Below are 20,683 nucleotides of genomic sequence, written 5' to 3' on the forward strand. Positions count from 1 at the left end.
TTTTTCTTTTCCGTTCTGTTGTCATGGGAGTGGGTTTTGAGTGGCGGGGTTGGATATGTCCTGTTTCTCATTTGTAATTTTAGCATTTTTTTTAACCTTTATTTATTTGTTGATTATGCTTAGATTTGCAAACTGGTGTGCATTTGTGATGCTGTGTTCTAGAAGCTCAGTGTTTGTCTCTTGTTTGCTGTAGTTATGGGAAGCTCCATCAAACCTTCTTCCATCTGTAGAGTGGAAACCTGTCTTTTTATAAACATTTTTTCCAAATATGTTTGCTTTTCTTCATTTAATTTCTTAATCATATAAAAGTAGAATAAGGACAAGAAGAATCTCAGCTGGCAGTCTCCAATTCTATAGTCATTTTAAATCTTCTTAGAAGATGCACCTGTTAGTTCTACTTGCATGAAAGGACACATTGTCTTTAAAAAAGTTTTGCACAAAAGAGTTGCACATGGGTTTTTAAAACAGAATATGCATGTAAAATGCATATAATACAACTGTATCAAGTGCTAAGCTCCAGTGATGAGTATATTTGATGTTGGTGAAGTAATATACATTAAACATATATTATAATTATATATACATTAATTTTTCAGACTTTCAAGTGAAATCAGTAGGTTATGAACATTATTGTATTTATTTAATTTCATACTTGAAATACATGTGTTTTTTATGGTCTGGCTGTCAAAATTATCTTTGTCCAGTTGAATCTGGTCACTTTTTGTCACATTCTCGAATCCTGTGCAGTGGTCAAAAAGACCTTCCGATCATGGCACCTGTCCTCTTCAGTACAAAATTTAGTGTGAGACGTTCCTTCGTAGTTTGTCTTAAACGTTGCTCTTGCTGTAGTGTGACAGTTCCCTCCACCGGCTCCACTCAAGTTTCTAGAAAGCTCTTGGTCTTTCATGTGCAATAGGTTCAGTTGAATTTGTAAAGTTACCAAACTGCTGCCACAGTTTCCTGGATAAAGGTGCTCTGTAATTAGTGCAGGTTCAAGAAGAGAATTGGAAATATTTATTATTGATGGTGGTATGCTGCCAACTCCTTTTTGGAACAACTCTGGGGTTCAGGTCTGTCAAATGTATTTGTAGATGGGGGTATCGTATGTTCAAAAAAGAGCCAAAAACACCCAATGCAAAAACAAAAGCCATCACAACAGTTGTCCTGCGAAAATACCTTCAGATTAAATATCTTATACACAGACCAACCAAAGCTTTAGCAGGCACCCTCTTTTGCACCCTGGGCACCCTCCTCAAGCAAAATTTGAATCTGGCCACCATTACAGGTGTCCTCACTCCCTTTATTCCCACTGGAACAGTGCCAAGAAAATGGATTGAGTATGCACGGCTAAGGGTGTGTGTGTGTGTGTGTGTGTGTGTAAACAACTGTTTCATAATGATATTTAAGATATAATCTCCCAATGTTAATTAAGAGCTGTGGCTGGTGACATTCTACACAATTGTACGCTCCTTATTTCACATTTGTTCTGCTCCTGAGCTGGTGAACCCAAAGGATGCTGGTCAAAGAAAGATCTTCAGTAGTGAGACTGCTTCTTTTGTTCTCATTCTGATATCTATTAATATGTTAAAAATATTTGTAATAGGCAATTATTTTGGGGCTCCCTCCTCCATGAATTCTCATGATTGGGATGAAGGGATGAAGGACCATTTTTGTTGAAACTGGCAGTGACTGGAAGCCATGAATCTATGTGACTATACGTTTAGAAGGAAATTGCACTCTGAGGTTACAGTGTTTCAGTAGTAATTCTGCAAGGTACTGCCATGTTCTGCACCATAAAATGCATATTTCTCACTAGTTTATGAAGATGGGGTTGGACACTTTATTTAATGTGACTTCTGCCAATTGCATATTAATTATATGTATAGCATGCATGCGTACAACACTCATTTCATAAAAGGTGTCACTGATGCACAGTATATATTTTTGATGCTCTTGTGGTTGACAATTTTCTTTGTGACTTGTGGATAGTTTACCTCCAGTTTTGCTCTCTTTCTGCTTTTGCTGCCTTGTGCCTTATATCCTATGCATCTTTTGAATATTGTCTTGAATGAGATTCCTCTGGCAGGTAAGTGAAACAATTATGTAGTAAGGTGGTCAGGGCCTCAACTTTGCCTTTAACACTGTCCTCAAATAAGCAGAGAAGAATAACACCCAAAGACAGTGAACAGCAATTTTTGCTTTCGATTTAAGGTCTTCATTAAGTGCAATAATGGTTAAAAATTAAACTTAAAACAACACGAACTCGAAATTGCATGGTTTTAAAAACTACATCTCCTAAGTACCTAAAATAGCGAGGCCGTTTGGGAAATGTATGGTCTCTGATATAGCATTTGAATTCTTGGCTAGCGCACCTTATTGTGTTTCTACTACATTACCCATAAATCTTTACGATCAACAACTCAACGCCGCCATGTTGTAGGAAATCCGCTTGTGGTCTGGTGGATTAGCGAGTTTAATCCGAAAGAACACGGAGGGAGAGTGGAAGACATAGCTGACTAGCTAGCGAGGTAGAAGGGGGGAAATATTCGCAAACACAGGCCGAAAAAACACCAAAAATATTATTGAGGACAAAGCGGCAACGGAATACCCTGTCATCGAAACTAACATTCTGTCTTGGAAAAGTAGAAAATCGGAATTGTAAAACCGTTTTTTCTTCCCGGGCTTTGTTTATTTTAGTTTGTTGACTTGGTTAGCAAGATAGCTAATTTTGTGGCAGAAACTGACAGCGGCTGGATAGCGACCCAACGAAGGAGTCGGTGGACTGAAACCGAGTTAATGTTAACGAGCTGCCGAGCTATCTAGCTACGTATAAAATAATTTCGGTGATAAAGCGGGCTCCCCCTTTCCCCTTCCCCTCCAGGGTTTTACCTTCCAACCCAGCTAGCTAGCAGGAACTCCCATTTTGGGCTGTCCTGCTTTGCTGGTTTTGAATTTGGGGGTAGCTAGCTAGCTAGCTAGTTGGCAAAAATAAAGTCGTTTTAGAGCGAGCCACTTTGCGACTTCACAGAGGAATTAACCATCTTTGCAGCCCTAAAGGTGAGACGAGGTGAAGCGAAAATGTCAGGCAAAGACCAGAACAAACAGTCCACGACCGAACGACTTATTAAAGGTAAGATTAATTCTATATACTGCTGATCAGCCTGTACTGTTTATACAGCGAAGTAACGTGACAACTTTTCTTAGATACTTGCTTACAAGATGTCTCTAGACTATCTAACTGAACGGAGTCGATTTTCTTGTAGATCTTCGTACGGCAGCTAACGTTACCTAACTAGCTAACGTTACCTGTCTTGATTCCGTTCTTTAAACGTCGGTAGAGTTTTTGATTCCTGTCGCACACGAATCGTTGTTGGCTAGCCTGCCCATAATTAGCTAGCGGGCTAACAAGCTTAAGTAGCTATAGCTAGCTTCCTATGTAACGACACTTGCAAGGTATTTACACAGCAGATAACAAGCCATTTGTAACTGGCAAGTCAGTTACAATTTGGACAATATACAGTTCGCTTTGTGCTAATACTGAACTTGGCTAACTAGGCTATCACTGACTAGCAAGAGGTGATGCAGTTTGGCTGTTCTGAATTTTTGGTAACGTTAGTCAATTAGCTAGTCAGCTGTATTGCTTCGTATGCACCTAGTCTTTCCTATTTGGACTTAATTTACTGCTTGAAGTTGCGCCTACTTCCAGCATTTTTGGCAAAATATGTCGGTCAAAAAGTAATTTACAGTGGAAATCACGCTGCCTAAATCGTAGGTGCACTGAAAGGTCCTAGTGTAGCCAGTCAGTGTAACCAGTCGTTACGGTTAGATGTTATTCTACATTAACTGTTAACAGCTTATCAACACCAATGTGTTTAGCTGTGACCACAATGCCATACTGTAGTATGTTGCTAGTTTGTCACACACGTGTTTTGACGCGCAACAGTAACTAAAATTAAGTGGCTAGCTGCTGTCTGTCTACCTAACCGTATATAGTTAGTCTACTATTAGCACAACTAAAACAAATTAGACCTTTAACATCAGTGTTAGATGCAGTGTGTACGTTCACTAGCTGTCAAGCAAGAAAACAGTCTATCAAGATACGTCGAGTTGATAGATGAATAAATGCCTCATCTGTCTAGCGATCGGTAATAATTAAGTGTCGCTGATGGTTACGATGTTCACATTTCTGTGGCTGTGAAAAATCAGCTTTGGCTAATGTTAACTAGTGTGGCTAACCTTAGTTATTTGACAACGTGCTAGACATCTAGTCAGAGTGGAATCGCAATGCACTTCAATAACTACGTCTGTACAGGAAGAAAAACTAGCGTTAGCTAAAAATATACGACGCGGCCACTTGCCTTTCATCATTTTATAATTTAAGATAACCAAAGATAGCTAATCGACATGGATAAGTTTGTAACGAGGTAACCTACGATAGTCTGTATTTTTGTCGCGAGGGCATATTTCCGCTTGTCAAGACGGAATACTTACCCTGTCAAAGAGCTGTGTTTGTGCAATTAACTCGTTATATTCTGCACGAACTAAAAAGCCTCTTTTGGTACTTTTTATGAGGTCGGGTTATGCTGTTCCATTTCTCATATTTGGAATGCAGTCATTCTTTTTACCAAACATAAATCACTAAGGGCGAAGTTGATGGCATTATGTTTTAAGTCAGCATTAAGAGGGCTGGTATTTTGCCAAAAAGCCACCCAAATCCCAGAGCGCTAGTTGTGCTGGGTTTTGGGATTTGTGATTAGGAAAAATGTTAAGGGTCACATTTTGTGTTTTAATTTGGCTCTTTATTTGCATGGCATTTTAAGAGGAGATACAAACAATTTTGTTGCAACTGTTGTGAAATTATACACCGGCCACGTTTGTGCAGAGTATTCAGATTTCACTGATCTTTTGTCCATATAGAGGCTGTGTTTGTTCTACACATGTTGTGTTCAGTGAAAGATGAAACCGTGATGTGGCCTGAGTGGAAAGGACAGGCGTCTGGAGTGCCGCAGCCGGTGTTCAGGGCTCAGCACAGAGCAGGAGCTGTAAATCATTTGTCAGGAGAGATGTCAAGAACTGCTGTATGAAGGCTGACATGTCTTATTTTTCTCAACCTGCGTTTTTCTCCTGCTGGATTTGATCTCCCGTTCCTCAGGGCAAGCGCTATGAGAGCTAGAGGGTCTGTGACAGCCTGCTCCTTCCCTGACTGCTGCGTCTGCTCTGTGCTTGGCTGCAGCAGGAGGGAATTTGGAGGCGTGTGCAGGTTGGGACCCTTGGCTCCAGACGAGCAGTGGAGAGGCATGGGGGGGGGGGGGGGGGGGGATCTGCGATGGTGTGCCCAGTGTTGTGGTTGTTCTGACACAGAGAAAAGAAGGCTGTTGTGACATGATGACACAGCATAGATCCTCATAACATTCCCAGTATTTCCCTCTAGTTTCATTTCACAACCAGCTTGCTGGCCCAGATAGGGACACCAGGTGCTGATTGGGCTGAATGCTTGAGCTGTCAGTAGCGCTGGATCCTCTCTACCAGCAGTGCAGCACAGAATGCAGTTGCTCACATTTGAATTGCATTAAAGTTCCCATACTTGTATGTCCCAGGACCTCATATTGACCTCTGGGAAAGTCCCTAATCCTGGGCTGCTGTTGTGTCCCCAGGAGACACTTGTTTTACACAAGGGTATTCTCTTAAGTGTGGGAAGAGCCGATTCGTGTAAGGCTGTAATTGGATCATTAGTTATGTGACTGAGCAGGGAGGAGCAGCGTGAGGGGTATGTTTGCGGTCTCAGTTTGCACAGGCCCACGGAGCCCTGGCTGCCTGTGGATTCCTGTGCCCTTTGCCCCCTGCACAGTTGCTCTGCGCTCAACGTGCCGCCAGCCCAGGGCACTTGAGTCCTCCATTAGCCATGTCCCCAGGGAGCCGCCTGCAGCCAGATTCGGGTCTTCTCCCAAGATCTCCAGGTGCTCGAGAAGCCACCGGCAAGCAGATTAATAATTAATTGTGCAAATAAGGAAGGACTGAGTAATTGCAAGGAGAGTCTTTCCCCGGCGATGGGTCCCGCACGGGCCCTGCCTCCGCGCCGGTGCTGTGGAGAGAGGCGGAGAGGTATTTAAGGGTGGCGCGGAGCAGCGGGGAGTCCCGCTGGGGCTCCAGGAGTGCTACGCTGGATGCGGCAGGGCTCAGGGTGAGCAGGAGGAGGCAGTCGCTGCGACGCTTCCTTCCACTCCGCATCTGAATGCCGGCTCTCCCAAATCTGCATTACTGCTTTGCTGCAGGCGGCCTCCCTGCTGGCTCTCCCTTTCTCCCTCTGTCTGCTCACACAGACCTGAACGCCTCTGGCTGTGTTGGCCATGTTTCTGGAGTTATTGCCTTAATTATGAGTTCAAAGAACAAGATGTCAGCCCTGTCTAAAAGACAGAAGCGTGTTTAAGGCCATGTTAGCAAATCAAAAACATCTCGATAACCTCTGTGGAGCCAGAAAATGTTGAGTGCAGGTGTAGAAGTCTCACATCAGTCTGGCTAAGTGAGACTCTCTGCACTTTTTTTTTTTATGCTGTACGGTCTTCTGCTAGCTACGGTGAATTCAGGATCCAGACTAATGTAGTGATCCTCCCTGTGCTAAGTCTTGTATGCACAGTTGAACTGAGTCATCACTGGCCTGTGGCTTTTTCTGACAGTGCTCCTGATTGAACCATCATAATGGAATGGAGCCGTCCCGTGTTGACCAGGAAAGGCATGCACGGGGTCTGCAGCACTGCACGCTGATTTGCACAAACTTGTTTGTTTTTGTGTGTTTTGATCCCCGTAGCAACGCTATTGCAGGACTCACGTGCAGGCTGATGGAATAGCACTGTCGGGTAGCTGTCATCGTTAGACAGCTTCTCTGGCACCCTCGCCCCTCGGTATCATCTGCACTGCGCTGACGCAGGGATCACTTACAGACTGATGGCTGCAGAATGGCTGGGCTGCTGTCAACAAGAAAGCGGAGATTCGTATTTTGGGCTTCAGGAGGAGCTGAAGCACTGTAGATGTAAACAGCAAAACAAATAGTTCGGGAAGGACTTAATTAGATGGAGGGGCGTAGGGGTGTTTCTGTAGGGGAGGGGTCAGTGGAAGTCCTCTCGCAAGGACAGGGGAACTTGAGACAGTTACAGAAGGCTCCCTGACCTTTTGATCCTAATTTGCAGCTACACCAGGGAGAGAGAGAGAGCGCGCCATGTTACTGCAGGCAAACATGTGCATTGTGAATCTACCTTTCTCAAGTGGAATATGTGATCTCTACTAGTTTTTCACTAGCCTAGTTTGGTAGCTTACTGCTGGACCCTGGAAAATTTGCAGTGTTTTGTGGCATTGAAACATTGTGCATTGTCTCCAACTAAATACAATAGCTGGGCAAACAGAGGTATTGAGAAGACGGGGGGTCCCTGGCAAGGAGAATTGGCTCTTGAAATATCTTCTCACCAGGAGAGTAAAGTAAGTCAGTGGAGTTCTAAAAGTTATGAGGCACACTGTAGTCTACCTTCTCAGCACATAGTAGCAAAGCCAGCACCACTGAAAGTGCTGATTCTTATTCCAAGCTGGGGAGCTGTCCTGGTCCAACTCCCAGAGGTGGAGGAGAAACAAGAAAGCTTCCTGCAGAACACAGCCTCAGGGCGTGAGGTCTCAGGAGCACGGTCCGCATGTAGTGACTCCCCCGGTGAGAGGGTGTCTGGTTGTGAACATTGCTCCAAAGCCAGGTTGCGGGCAAAGAGAATTGCCTTTATCGACACTGTCAACATCACGGCTCCTTGTCAGCGGCTCTCGACGAGCGCAGACACTCAAGCTGGTGTCGTGTTTCAACGCTGAAGTGCCGACCCGCCTGACAGCACACAGGATGAAATCAGCCATGTCGAAAGGGGGTGACACTTGCATGCCTTGATGAATCGCTGAATGGAGGTAAAAGAATGCAGCCAGACCAGGGGCTGTTCACTTTATCTCTGTATTGTTGGGCCCAGTTTGGCCGGGCAGCTGTAACTGTATGGGTGGGTTGAGTGCTGTGCACATCTCCTGGGGAATCTGTTGGTCTGGGAAAAGCAAGATCAGAACGTGTCTCCCGTGCCACATGTGGAGTCTCTCACACACCTCCTGTTGGTGTCGGCAGCCAGAAAGCATTAACACAAGAAGGAGCGCAGGTCCTGTCAGCGTGCTTGTGTGCAGTTGAGTAGTCGGTTCTATACTTGTGCAGATTGTGGTTTTTACAGTCTGTTTTAGACTGTAGAGACTGTAGACTTCATGACCAGTCAGGAGTTAATTGTGTCATGGACAGACTGAGAGGTGGTCAGCAGTCATGAAGACCTTGTGGTAATATGGTGTTTATAAGTGACAGCACATCAGTCATCCAAGCCACAAACCAGTGTGCGTCATGTCTGCTTTGTTACAGTTGAACATTGCTCTGGTCATATGTGTCCAACAGTGTATCTGAGGTGATTTGTAGGTGAGTCACTTTAATGACAACCAGTTTATAAATGATAAAATTTAGACTGAATTTCCATTTTCAGCACAGTATCATTTCTTAATTTCAATTCTGTATAAAAAAGTAAGTTAGTATTAACATGAAATAACATGATAGCTGAAATAAAAGAAAGAAAGATAAAGGTGGTGACATGATTATTTAAATTTTTCACAGAATATCCTGTTGAACAATGATGGTTGCAGTTTTTTGGCAGCAAACCTAAAAAACACAGCATTGAGAGAAGCATTGCTAATTAGCTATGCCACTGCTAGGTGGAATGCGGGTCATGTGATCACCTCTGTGTCTGCCAACCTGCCTGTCTGTATGAGAAAAGTTGTACCTGAAGAAGTTTTGCACAGATCCCTGTGAATCTTGATGAAACAACTGACTGCAGGGCAAAGCAAGGATAATTTGATTTTATGGCTGCTATGACAGCTCAAGGGTGGAGGAGGCACGCCATCTACACGGTGACACTCTTGTATTATCGTTGTCCTTGGCTGCGCTCTTTGAGCATTTTGTGTACACTGACAGTGGAGTGCATGCTTTGGGAGGAAAGAGTCCGATTTAGATAATCCGCTGATCTAACAGGGGTATGTTTCCATTTATATCTGTATTCATGAAGAAATGATCATTGGCATTTTTAACTCCATCCAACTGCAAATGTAGTTCAGTGTCCTGCCTGTACCTCTGTGAGGCTGTTATGGCTTTGTACAAACAAATGCAGTGTATACAGCGTTTTCCCTAGTCACTTCAGCATTTGGTCCAGGTTGTGTTACTGCCACTCAGAGCAAGTATCAAACACCACTGCTAATATGGCTTTGTTTTTTAACACCATGTGTACACCGCAGTAATTCCTGCAGTACCCAGCTGCGCTGGAGAGTTGTATCAGTGATGTAACTCTCATGCTTTGCGACTTCATAGTAGATGAACGAGGGAGGAGAGATGCACACGCTCAGTTTGTGTTGACTCCCCCAGTTACCCCCTTTTCTTCTCTCCTTCCTCCGAGTTTTATTGGACATGTGTTCCCGCAGTCTGTCAGAGAAAAACATAATGAAGTCAAGTATTTTTTTTTTTCTTTTCGGTGAAAGAGACTGCAGAAACTAGACTGCAGGATGGAAGTGGAATAAGCCTGAAAAGTTGACTGGCGGTTTCCATCATTGGAATAAATCATATTGGTTTGTGGTCTGCGAAAGATGGGCTGACATCAGCTATGATTTAGAGGTATGAGAGCCCTTGCCTCTTTCTGCTTTATATTATTCCCGACTGCCCAATATTGCCCCTGTGTGCTTCATTTCTGCCTGTCAGCCACAAGAAGGGAACTGCCACATTTGTATGGAGGAGACCTCTCTCTATTGTGGTTATGTGTCAGTGTTTCCTTTAATAAAACTTATTTTAGCTTGAAGTACCGGGGTGGAAGTGGGTGTTCCATGAGACTCAAGTGTGAGCAGTAACAGCGTGTTCTCTGCGAGCCAGGAAGGGTGTGGTGCGTGACCGTGACGCTCCTCCGTGGCAAATGGGCGGAGAACCCACCTCGCGCTGCGTGCAGGAGGAAGAGTGACACTCCTCCCTCAAACGTCACCCCCAATTTCACTCCTGCCCTCCATCTTACAGGAGCGAGGATTTGTCTTGGGGAAGAGAAGATGGAGTAATCCTGCCGCTGAAGGCTAGGACTTATCAGGATGAGTTAAGAGAATTAAGATCAAGTGTGTTTCCCCAAAGCCTTTGCAGAAATGAGTGAAGAATGCTCTAGCTGCTGTCTTTTCATTGCATAGCCACCCCTCACAGAGGACCGGGAACCTGAGAGAGAAATGGCTGAAGCCACTGCACGTAGGGATAGTGTCTAGAGGAAAGAGCTCCGTCCCTGCTGATGAACGAGGAGGCATCACCTCACTAAATCAGTCCACTAATGCAATGCTGTCGAAGTGAGATTACTTGTTGTGGTCTGAGTGGCCGCCCCGTTTTCTCTGGCTCTGTGCTGCCTATGGCCTTAATAACATGATTTATATTCTCTGCCATTCTTTGGAGACAGAATGTGAACAGAAAATGAAGCCCTCAAAAAGAAGGGAAAAAAAATCAGTTTCTGCCCAGTGTCCAGGGCCAAAAATAGAATGCCTTTATTCTAAAGTGGCCCTGTTTGGAGGCGTTCTGAATTTGTACTCATTATATGGCAACAAAGGCAGTCTGGCTACCGCTTTGTGTGTAGCCTAATATGTTTGATTAACTCTCCCTCTCAGGCCGAGCTGTCGGTACAGCAGAACTCCCTCTGTGATGTGACGTGGCACGGTGGCCCTGATGGGCATCCCAACACAGCTGAGTTAATGCAGGCCTGACAAAAGCTTACTTAGTTTGTTTTAAGTAGGCCCTGACTTCAGAGCAAGTAACTTGGAAAACCTTCAACTGAAGTAGTGATCAGATAAAAATGACCTTTTTGGGTCTTTAGTGCGGCCCTGCAGCACAGGCAGTTTCCATGGCTTGTACAAGCTGGTTGGAGAGTAAGTTATCTCAGTTTGAAGATTGATTTTATGATTTTGTGGGAGATGATTGCTGACCTTTACTGTTGATTTGGAGTTGCAGACAGGTTTCCTTTCCCTTATCTCCTTTGCAGTTATTGCTTTATTACATGTCTTCCATAAGAGCCCTATAATCTCTCCTGCATGCAAACCTCCTGTCCCTCTAGACAGAAGCCCACATTTGCCTCCATGTGCTCGTCCCTCACAGGTGACTATAGAGGGCATAAGGAATGAGTGGGCTTCAGAAGGTGCCTGCAGCCATGTGGAGGCCCGGCCTTTTAAGAGTGCTTTCAGCTGGTCACGGCAGGGAATGAAGTCCTAGTGAGAGACTGCTGAGCCAAGGCTGTGGAAACGTGGGCCCTCCGTCAGTGTCAGAGCCCGGAGGCGGTATCAGAGGCCCGGTCTGCATGCGCAGGTTCACCGTCAGCTCTGTAATCATCTCCTCATGCAAATGTCAGGAAACGAATGGAGGCAGAATGTACATTTGGAGCCAGGTATTTGGAGAAGTCCAGGGCTGTAATGCGCACTATGCTTTTGTTTGATTTATAGAAACAGCTCTTTAGCAAGGGAGACCTTGACAAAGACAGCAATAAAGAGTATGTGGTACAGAGGAATACATAGATCGACACCTTAAGCAGAATACTATGCCAAGAATGATCTGACCTGCTTTTGTTGGCGATGTCTAATTAGATGGCTGTGCTAATTAATTCGTTCTTAAAATGAGTGGGTCTTTTAACTCCTAATGTGTGTATCCAGCTCTGTCATTTTTTTAACAGATCTACATGGATTCTATTGCAGTCTTTTACAGGTGTTAGCTTTTTTTGAATAGGGGCATAAAGATGAGCTGTTCGGGTGCCCACAAAATAAAGTAAGGAGGCACATACCTAGCAATGGATATGGTTTTGTTATTGAAAAGCATCAGGCCAGGTGGCGAAACTGGGATTGTCTGCAATGACACAGTGTCTAAATGCGGCTCTCAAGTGATGAAGCTTTATGACTGGGATTAGTAGTTTCATAGTGTGGTAGTTCTGTGGATCGTGGAAGCCAATGAATTACGTTCCCCCTCGTGCTAAATGTCATCTCCCCGCTATTCATTTTCTAACTGTTCAGAAACTAAACTGGGGGAAAAGTTAGTACATGTTTGTGTACATGGAAATCCATTTACCCACAAGAAAAACGTGGCACATGGGAGCAGAACAGTCCTACTGGACAGCCCAGGGGAGAGATGTAAGATAAATAGTGATGGAGAGTGTTCAAAGACGTGTTGGGCTGTTTGAAATGTTTTATGTGTCTGTCAGGCTGTTTCTAAAGCTGCCATGGCGTCGAAACTTGGCTTCAGGAGCAAGGACGAGAGGCAGTAAATTTGCTCTGCTGGGTGTGTGTGTGTGTGTTAGTGTGAGTGTGTGAGTGTGTGTGTGTGTGTCAGTGAGAGAGAGAGAGAGAGAGAGAGACACGATCACTGGTTTACCCAGTTGTATGAACCACTGCCAATGATCAGCGCTGGTCCATAGTTCACCGCTTGTGTTATAATACAGCTGCACAGAATCGTCAAGATTGTGCTTCAGTTATGATTGTAACATGGTATACTTGCAGAATAGACAGTGTTCCTCTCAACTACACTGACAGTTCTGATTCGGAACAAAAATGAAAAGGCTTTTGCAATAGCAGAAATGGCACTGTCTGTGTGTGGAACCAGTGGCCTTGCAGAGTGCTGGGCATGTGCACTTTTGAGCACATGCTCAACTCTGCATGTGTAACACCACTCTAACACACAGTGATCAGATCTCTCACACTGAACAAAAATACTGCAAGCAATTAACCATCCGCACCAAGAGCTGAGGTGGAAAAATCTGTTTCTACTTATTCATCTAGCCTTGAGTGAAAGAGCAGGGCAGTGTGTGTGTGTGTGTGTGTGTGTGTGTGTGTGTGTGTGTGTGTGTGTGTGTGTGTGTGTGTGTGTGTGTGTGTGTGTGTGTGTGTGTGTGTGTGTGTGTATGTGTGTGTGTGTGTTGGGGAGAGAGAGAGAGAGAGAGAGAGAGCAGCTGCACGTTGCACCCTCTGTGACTGACGTCCATAAAGAGCCCCCACTCTGGGTAATTATTTAATTGAAGTGAGTAATCTCTTCTGTGATTAGGGCAATTTGGGTGTGACCACATAATGACACATTGCGCAGCTATCTCGGCTCTTGCCCTGTGTGTTTGCCGTACGCGTTCCTCTCCACAGGTGGGGAGAGGTGCAGGGACCTCCGCTGTGTACTGCATCATCACAAAGCTGGTTGGCCTCTCATTTGTCTGAGGTATCCGGCTAGGGCACAGTTTTCTGTTTTGTGGAAAAAGAAAGACATTTTGTGTGACAAGTGAAACTGCTCATTTAAAACCAGATCGTGTTCACTGCCACACCTTGCTGCACAGTGTGATACCAAAGCTCTTATGGCAGGTTGTCTCTTTTACTGCACCCTTTAATCTGATTGTTTTGAGTGCTGGTTCATCATTTGTCCATTTTGCTCACTCAACATAAGTCTGATGTGTCACATCAGATTGCACTGTCCTCTCTCAAAGCCTTCTTCGTGGCTGCTTACAGAGCAAGCTGTTTATTCTGTTTTGAAGCATACTGTTCAGTTTGAAATGTGATATTTTGTGCCCAGTGGCAAAGTTCAAAGTTCAGCTCTGTGATATTTAGGTTTCTTTAAATATGATCTCATGAAGCGAGAGCTGTGGCAGGACAGTGCGAGTGCCTGTCAGTTACCAGGCGGGGTTCTCTGTGGTGGCAATGCAGTGATGCAAATCAGTGACACTTTGTGCCAGATTTACGATTGAAATGGAGGCCAAGCATGCACAGTGCCATATTCGCTACAGCTACACCCGTGTCGGTACACTCTCGTATGTGCTTGTTGTAATGAATTTGCTGCCTATATTAAGTAACACTATTTGGGCTCTGACAACAGCCGTATTAAACAGCTGTGTTAATGACAAAGGGGTATGTAAAGCCATAATCGATCCAGTATGAATGCAAGTGAGTACAAAGCCATACAGCCCTGCTGAGGAGGCCGTGCAGTGCAGCAGAGCGGCATGCATGGCTGTACTTGCTGGCTGCCGAGTGCCTCGATCTCAGGACACCCCCTCAGGTCAGCCAATCTCAACATATCGATTTGGACTTCCCAGTAAACGCGATGCGAACACAGCCCGGAGAAGGCGAGCGCTCTGAATTCGGCAGCGGTGCGATCCGCAGCCCGCTCCAGTGATCCTCTCACGGCGCTTCCGCTCGCTGTCCACTTCAGCGAGAAGCGCAGCTGTGTAAGGAGCGGCTCCCATGGTGCACTGCTTCACCACGCTGTCGCTCTGCTCGTTCCCCTCTTCACGCTTGAGGAGTGTACCAAAGCGCGCACCGATTGGTGGAAGCCCCCACCCCAGGGGGCTGTCTGGCCGTGTCCTCTGTGGGCACGGGCCTCTGTGTGGCTCTTCCTGCAGCCAAGCCGCACGGTCCAGCCACTCCTGCAGCTAACAAGCTCCTCAGTACTCACTGGAACAAAGCAACACGAGCAGTTTTGTAATGGGTGAGATCTGGCTAGCATGCTCATAGAGGAAGAAGGATGCAAATTGTGGGAGAGGCAGCGACTGGCTGTGCAGTCATTTAACCTTTATCAGTATCTTATCAGCAGTCGGTGTCGGGTAACGTTTTAGTGTTACCTGCACTTTAATGTTTTTTAGTGTTTTTTATGTGCACGTCTTTTACCTCGGTCCCCTCTCTGGTTTGCGAAGGCAGACTCCCGCCGGATTCTTTTGTGGGAGAGGTCATTGCCATTCATTGTGTCTTAGCTAGTCAGATGCATCACCGGCCAGAGGAGAAGTAGACAGTGTCCTTGGGTAGTTTCATCGGTGAAATCTTATTTTTTTTACTTGCATAGTGGCAGATGCCCTTATCCAAGGTAGTTTTCACCTCTCTGTCTTTGCCGGTATAATATTTCCCTTTGTTACTCTCTCCTGAAGAATTTCAGGTTAAAAACATTGCTAGGTACAACAGCAGCGCCATTTTCATGTTTGATAAGAGATGGACCCAGTGGTAGTAAGGGAAGAAGGGAGTTTCGTTTCACAGCCAGCCGTGGGAATGTCATCACACCTGCAACCCCCGGTTACAGTTATTGTTCCCTAACAGTCACACCGCTGGCCTGATGGTTTGAAATAGGCATTCAACAGTTCTGAAGTTGCCTTTAGGATAATTGGTTCTATAATATATTCTTTAATAATGTTACTAATGTTTAATTGATAAATATTGTAGCCATGTTTGAAATGGACAAGCGGGGGTTGGATCACTGGGGTCAGGAGATGTGGCTTGATTTATTGATTTTTTTTTTCCCTAGTACCCAACCCATAATGCATTATGTAAGGTCTTAAGCAAGTATGTCACAGAAACTGACCCTGAAAAAACTTGAGCATTGTATGTCTGCTTTTAGCTGATGTTGCAGTGGTTGATTTCTGCATAAATATCATTTTCAATACTAAAATTGTACAGAAGTAACAAAATCTTATTTTTCACAGAGCAGCTCAGATTGTGGAAGTATTGAGAACTGGAGCCCTATGAGTCTTGAGTCTGGGGTCAGCTCTGTACCTTGGTGTCTGTTCCTGGAAGTCTGATCCCAGATCAGTTGTCAGGGGGAGTCATATGCTGTCAGCCCTGATGTTTATGATCCAGGATGAGAGGTGACCCTCGTGGTCTCCTTCAGCCTGTGTGAGTCGGAAGTCCCGTGCGCAGCTGGTAGGCTGAGCCCAAGAGAAGCTCCGCCCCCCTGTAATCACAGCGGCTGGTGGTTGGTTTTCACAAAAGGGTTCCGGGTATATTCACTCCTAGCTGCTGCTGAGAGCTGAGAACCATGCTCAGGGGGCACAGCTCACGGGGCACAGCTTGCAGGGCACTCTTCGCATGTGTCAGCCCACAAGCGGCGTCGAACCTCTGAGAGCTCGTCAGGCACCGGGGCCGGGCCTTAAATAAACAGACTCTGAGCCTGGAATCCCAGGCTAATAGAGGCTTTGCCTAATCTCCTCTTCTTAACGCTCGTACACAGCTTATAGACCCTTTCACGGCCTGCCTCGTAGGCCCAGGAGTGCTTACCGTTTATTTATACTGCGCTTGTCACAGCGTAACAGCTTGTCCTGATCAGCAGCCGGCCCATCGGGCCCATTGCTTCAGAGACTCAGGTGCTGACCAGGTGTGTACCCGTAACCCACATCCCTCTTCTGGGGGCACAGACTCCTCCTTCAGTTCCACAGCCAGCTGGCAGAACACCCACAGGAAAGCTTAGACTGGACTAATGGACGTGCGCTGTCTCAGAGTGGCGTCTCATGGAAACACAATGGGATTTAGCGGACTAAGATTGTACTGCGGGATTGTTTGCTGTGACTAAGCAGTCCCAGAAGTCGTAGTGTCCCTCACTCATGCACTTAGTTGCATTCCTTGTGAGGTAACTACAGCACCTGTGTTGTACCACTACATGGTGATGGCAAAAAGGCACAAAAGGGGGTCCACAAAAGTTGTTGCTGAAGTTTTTGCTTTTTTTCCTTTCGTAAAAACACTGCTCATCTGAGATTCAGTTTTTGGATTCAGGGATTCTGTTTTGGGATTCAGGGATTCTGTTTTGGGATTCAGGGATTCAGTATTGAGTTTCAGTTTTGCATCTGATGCGAGACATAGCACAAACTGAATTCACTATGCATCCTTGGTACTCCATTTTAAGATGCTTTACAAATGCGTTGCTCACCTTACAGTAAGGGTGAAATGCAGTGTAGACATGCATGAAAGGTAAAGACAAGTGATAAGGTGGGGTGAAGCTGCTGGTCACTTTCTCCCCAGGGAACGTGGCACAGCGCTGTCCTTTAGCTCTGTGATGACACGCCGTGTCACAGAGAGGAAGCAGCGCAGCAGACAGCCCAGATTAGAATCCCGCCTCTGTTTGTTCTTCCTCTCTGCCCTTGAAAGGGCCGAACACTCAGCAGGTGAGTGCGCTTTCCCCCCTGCCTGTCCTTTCGCATCACTCGGCCATTGATTTCAACCGCTCGCAAGGTGCTGTGGCAGGGAACCCAGGGGGGCCGGGGCCTGCCGTCTTTAAGGGGAAATGTTGGCCAGTTTTCCACAGAGGGGTCCTTTTAAAAATGGAACAAGCTTGGGGCCTGCGTTGAGGAACTCACACAGCCCCCCCCAATAACTGTCTGCTGCGTGCTTTCAAAGATGTGACTCCCATTGTGGGCATTGGCCTGTCATTAGTGGGAGCCACATGAGGTTGTGCCCTGGCCCCGGAGCTCTGATTACTGGCTGCTGTTGCACTGGCTGTCATGAGATGGTATCTCTGTCAAGCCTCACAAGGCGCCTTGGCGCACCCGTCCCAAATGAACTCATTCGGAGCATAAACGCAAGTGTACAATTTTCTACTCAAACATGCCTCAACCATAAAACTGTGGGAGAAGTGTATCATCCAGCCTTGTGAGGCAGCCATCTGTCTTTAATATAATGCTTTTGAAAGAAACCAGTGGCTCATTATGAAAGTCTAAAGCTATAAGGGGTAACCAGTGAAGTGTAAACTGCTTGAGTTGTGTCAGTAATCTTCTCAGATTTCTGTTAGTGAGTTGTCATAACTTGGACAGCAGTCGGCTTGTGACATTTGTGGTTTCAAGGAGGGCTCTTACTGATCCCTTTGGAAATTTCTACAGCTTTAGTTAAAACAAAAAACATCTTTGTGCATTGGGTCCTTTGTAGATGAAGCTCTGCAGTCTTATGCGATGAAATTGAAATGGCAGCAGCTAATTTTGAGAGTAATTTGGCTTGGGGGGTACATGAGAACTGTCATTTGTTTGCATACCATAATGCCAGCCTGAACTGAAAGACGTTGACCACACGGGCTGCGCTTAGGGCAGATACTGCAGTCCGGCCTGGACTGTGGCCTGAACTAAAAGCAGAGGGGTTTCAGATGGATGTTCTGGCAGCCGTCACCTGCTGGAATATGCTGTGAATGCTCCTCTGTGCGTGAGGGTAATTGGAACCTTTTGTTGCTGTGTTTGGGAAATCCTTGGATCTCTCTTGGAGTTTGAAAGCATGTCCTTCTCTGTCTGTTTTCTGTCTTGCCCTTACTCTGACTGTTTCTCAGCTTTGACTCAAAAGGTGTTTCTCCATTTGATATCTTGGCTCTGCAAGACAGACAGGCAGTACTCCCCCTTAATCGTATACACTCAGTAGCCCTGTAAAGACTGAGAGATGCCCCGCATGATCACAATCCATTGGCTTAGAGCAGGCACAGTGCAGATACACTGTTCTTTGTTGTATAGGTCTATTTATCATCATCTCCCTATTTCCAGAGAGGGGAATTGGCTTCAAAACACAAAATGAGATTTGGGGTAGGATTAGGAAGCCACTGCAGGAGCAGGTCCGCATAATTACTCACGCACAACAATGTGTTTGGAAACTGTTACACATCACACTGACGGCATTCTAATCAAACTGCTGCTTTGCTTTCTACTGCTGAACAGCTGAAGCGAGAAGCCACCTTTACTTGGGTGTTAACCTCGCAATCAAACGTCGGCTACAGATTTTCACATGCAGACACGACTGCAGCCCCTCATTGTCAGCTTTGCACACAGAACCATCCCTTTAGACTTGTGTTAATCAGTTCCTTATATGGACATTGCTCCGAATAATTCGCAAGTGGGACACTAGTACAATTAAGTGGGCCAGTTGTACAATAGCCTCATTTGTGCTCACACATTAAGAACTAATAAGACAACCTCATGCTGCCTTTGGACTGCAGACTTGGAACTGGGCTGGTGCACGTAGCACAGCTTCTGGGTGGTTTGCCGGCATCTTATTCCCGGTATCTGCAGGGCTCTGCCTGCGTGTCAGGTGCTGGCCTCAGATGGGGCCGCCGCTGCGGCGGAGGGGAGATTGATGGGGGCTGCTTGTGTATGGAGGCAGCGTGCCTCCAGGCATCACGCACGCCGGCCCGACCGCAGCCCTCCCCAGTCTGGCATTCTGAGCAGGCTGGAGGGCGCAGGTGGGCAGAGCGGTCTGCAGCTCCCGCAGCCGGCCCGTTGCAGGACACAGCGCTGCTTATTCTCCCTGCTTCGGGTTCCTTTACAGTTCTCATAGGCCAGTTCTGTCTGCATCTGTGAATAAAATTAGATCTTTCAAGACCGTTCCTTTCTGTGCATATATGAATGTGGGCTTTCACCAGGTGTCGAAAAACACACCTGCATTTATTTGCATGCCTTTTCGACACTGTGTGCTCAGAGAGCGTGGGATGGCCCGTCCCGTGGTCTAGAGACCGAGGCCGCCTCTATTTTAGCACGCCCCGGGGTCGTTACCTCAGAACGTGCGGCACCGGCGTCGTTTCGGTCGGCTGGGCGGGGAGGGCCACGTTGAGAGGACTGCGGGGAGCGTCTGGAGTGTGACACGCCACATTACGCCGAGAGCATGCAAATGAGCCTGCACTGTGGCCCGAGCAGAGATAGCCTGAAATACTCTCCCAACAGGAAGCACAGAGGCATCGGCAGCACAGCTGTTTCCTGATCTGTAGTAAATAGCACGCACAATGCAAGTACACATAAGAGGCATATGTCTGTGTTATTATTATACACTCGTTATAGAAGTACAGCGCCAAGTACAGTGTAGAGTACAAATGACCCACATGTACTATTCTGGCCTCAGTTCCCTAAATGAATTTTCTACATAAGAGCCTTACTGTCATGCATTCCTGAGTGATCCATAAATGAATTAACCATTAGTGGCCCCGTGTCTTCAAAAACTCTTTTTTTTCCTGTTTTAAGACATTAAGGTTAGGTATAATTGATTTAATACATCTCTGGCCAATGGTCCTGCCAGTGCTCATGCACTCTGTCAAAAGCACAGTCTCTTAACACCATTACATGTGGGTATTTCTGTACTGTTTACAGCAGGTTTTAAGCTCATAGAGCTGTGCTCACTGTGGTAAGCTTTGCACGTTCTTGAAGGGATGAGACTAAACTGCCCCTGCAGGTCAGTTTGGGTGATGAAGAATCATGTGGAACCCGCAGTACCTTGCATGCCCCTCTGACTGCACTAAATACTTAGATCAGTTGCTTTACTTACCAGAAATCTGTCTTAGTGGAGGTCACAATTTCCCCACCAGTTCAGCATGGTCCTGATTCGAAGCAAGCTGATAGGATGTTTTTTGACAGTTTATGACAGCGTTGTGAGTAGTGAAACCCAGCAGAGTGGGATGTGAGTGGACTTGCAATGATGAGAGGCGTTGGCGCACGAGAGCTGTGTGCGCAGTGTGACAGCGGCCCCTCTCGTCGCCGGCGGCCTGTGACGCTGACTCTCTCCGCGTGTCCCCCCCCCTGCAGCGGTGCCCTTCCCGCCACACCAGCGGCTCTCCATGAAGGAGCTGTTCGAGGACGGCAAGCCCAAGGTGGAGGTGCTGAAGAGCCACCTGGTGAAAGAGGGCCGCCTGGAGGAGGACGTGGCCCTGCGGATCATCAACGACGGAGCCAACATCCTGCGCCAGGAGAAGTGCATGCTGGAGGTGGAGGCGCCGATCACAGGTACCGCGCCCGTCAATCATGAGCGCCGTGTGCGGCAGTCACAAAAACCACACGCATCAGTCAGGCACAGCCACCACATGTGTCAGCCGTAGATACCATGTGAGACAGTCACGGGGACTGTGTTC

General features: G+C 46.4%; 1 protein-coding gene across 2 annotated transcripts in view; it reads left to right on the top strand.

Annotated features, from left to right (window-relative positions):
* Positions 1-2,477: 2,477 nt before the first annotated feature.
* The window catches only part of LOC118776130 (serine/threonine-protein phosphatase 2B catalytic subunit gamma isoform-like), a 46,118-nt gene continuing 27,912 nt past the window's right edge, over positions 2,478-20,683 (top strand). For both annotated transcript variants that reach the window (XM_036526226.1, XM_036526227.1), the window contains exons 1-2: positions 2,478-3,130; positions 20,361-20,558. In XM_036526226.1, coding sequence (XP_036382119.1) covers positions 3,079-3,130; positions 20,361-20,558 — 250 coding nt within the window. In that variant the 5' untranslated portion in view covers positions 2,478-3,078. The remainder of the gene's footprint in view (positions 3,131-20,360; positions 20,559-20,683) is intronic.

This window comes from Megalops cyprinoides, chromosome 4 (genome assembly GCF_013368585.1).
Source record: "Megalops cyprinoides isolate fMegCyp1 chromosome 4, fMegCyp1.pri, whole genome shotgun sequence".
In the NCBI taxonomy this organism is placed as follows: domain Eukaryota; kingdom Metazoa; phylum Chordata; class Actinopteri; order Elopiformes; family Megalopidae; genus Megalops; species Megalops cyprinoides.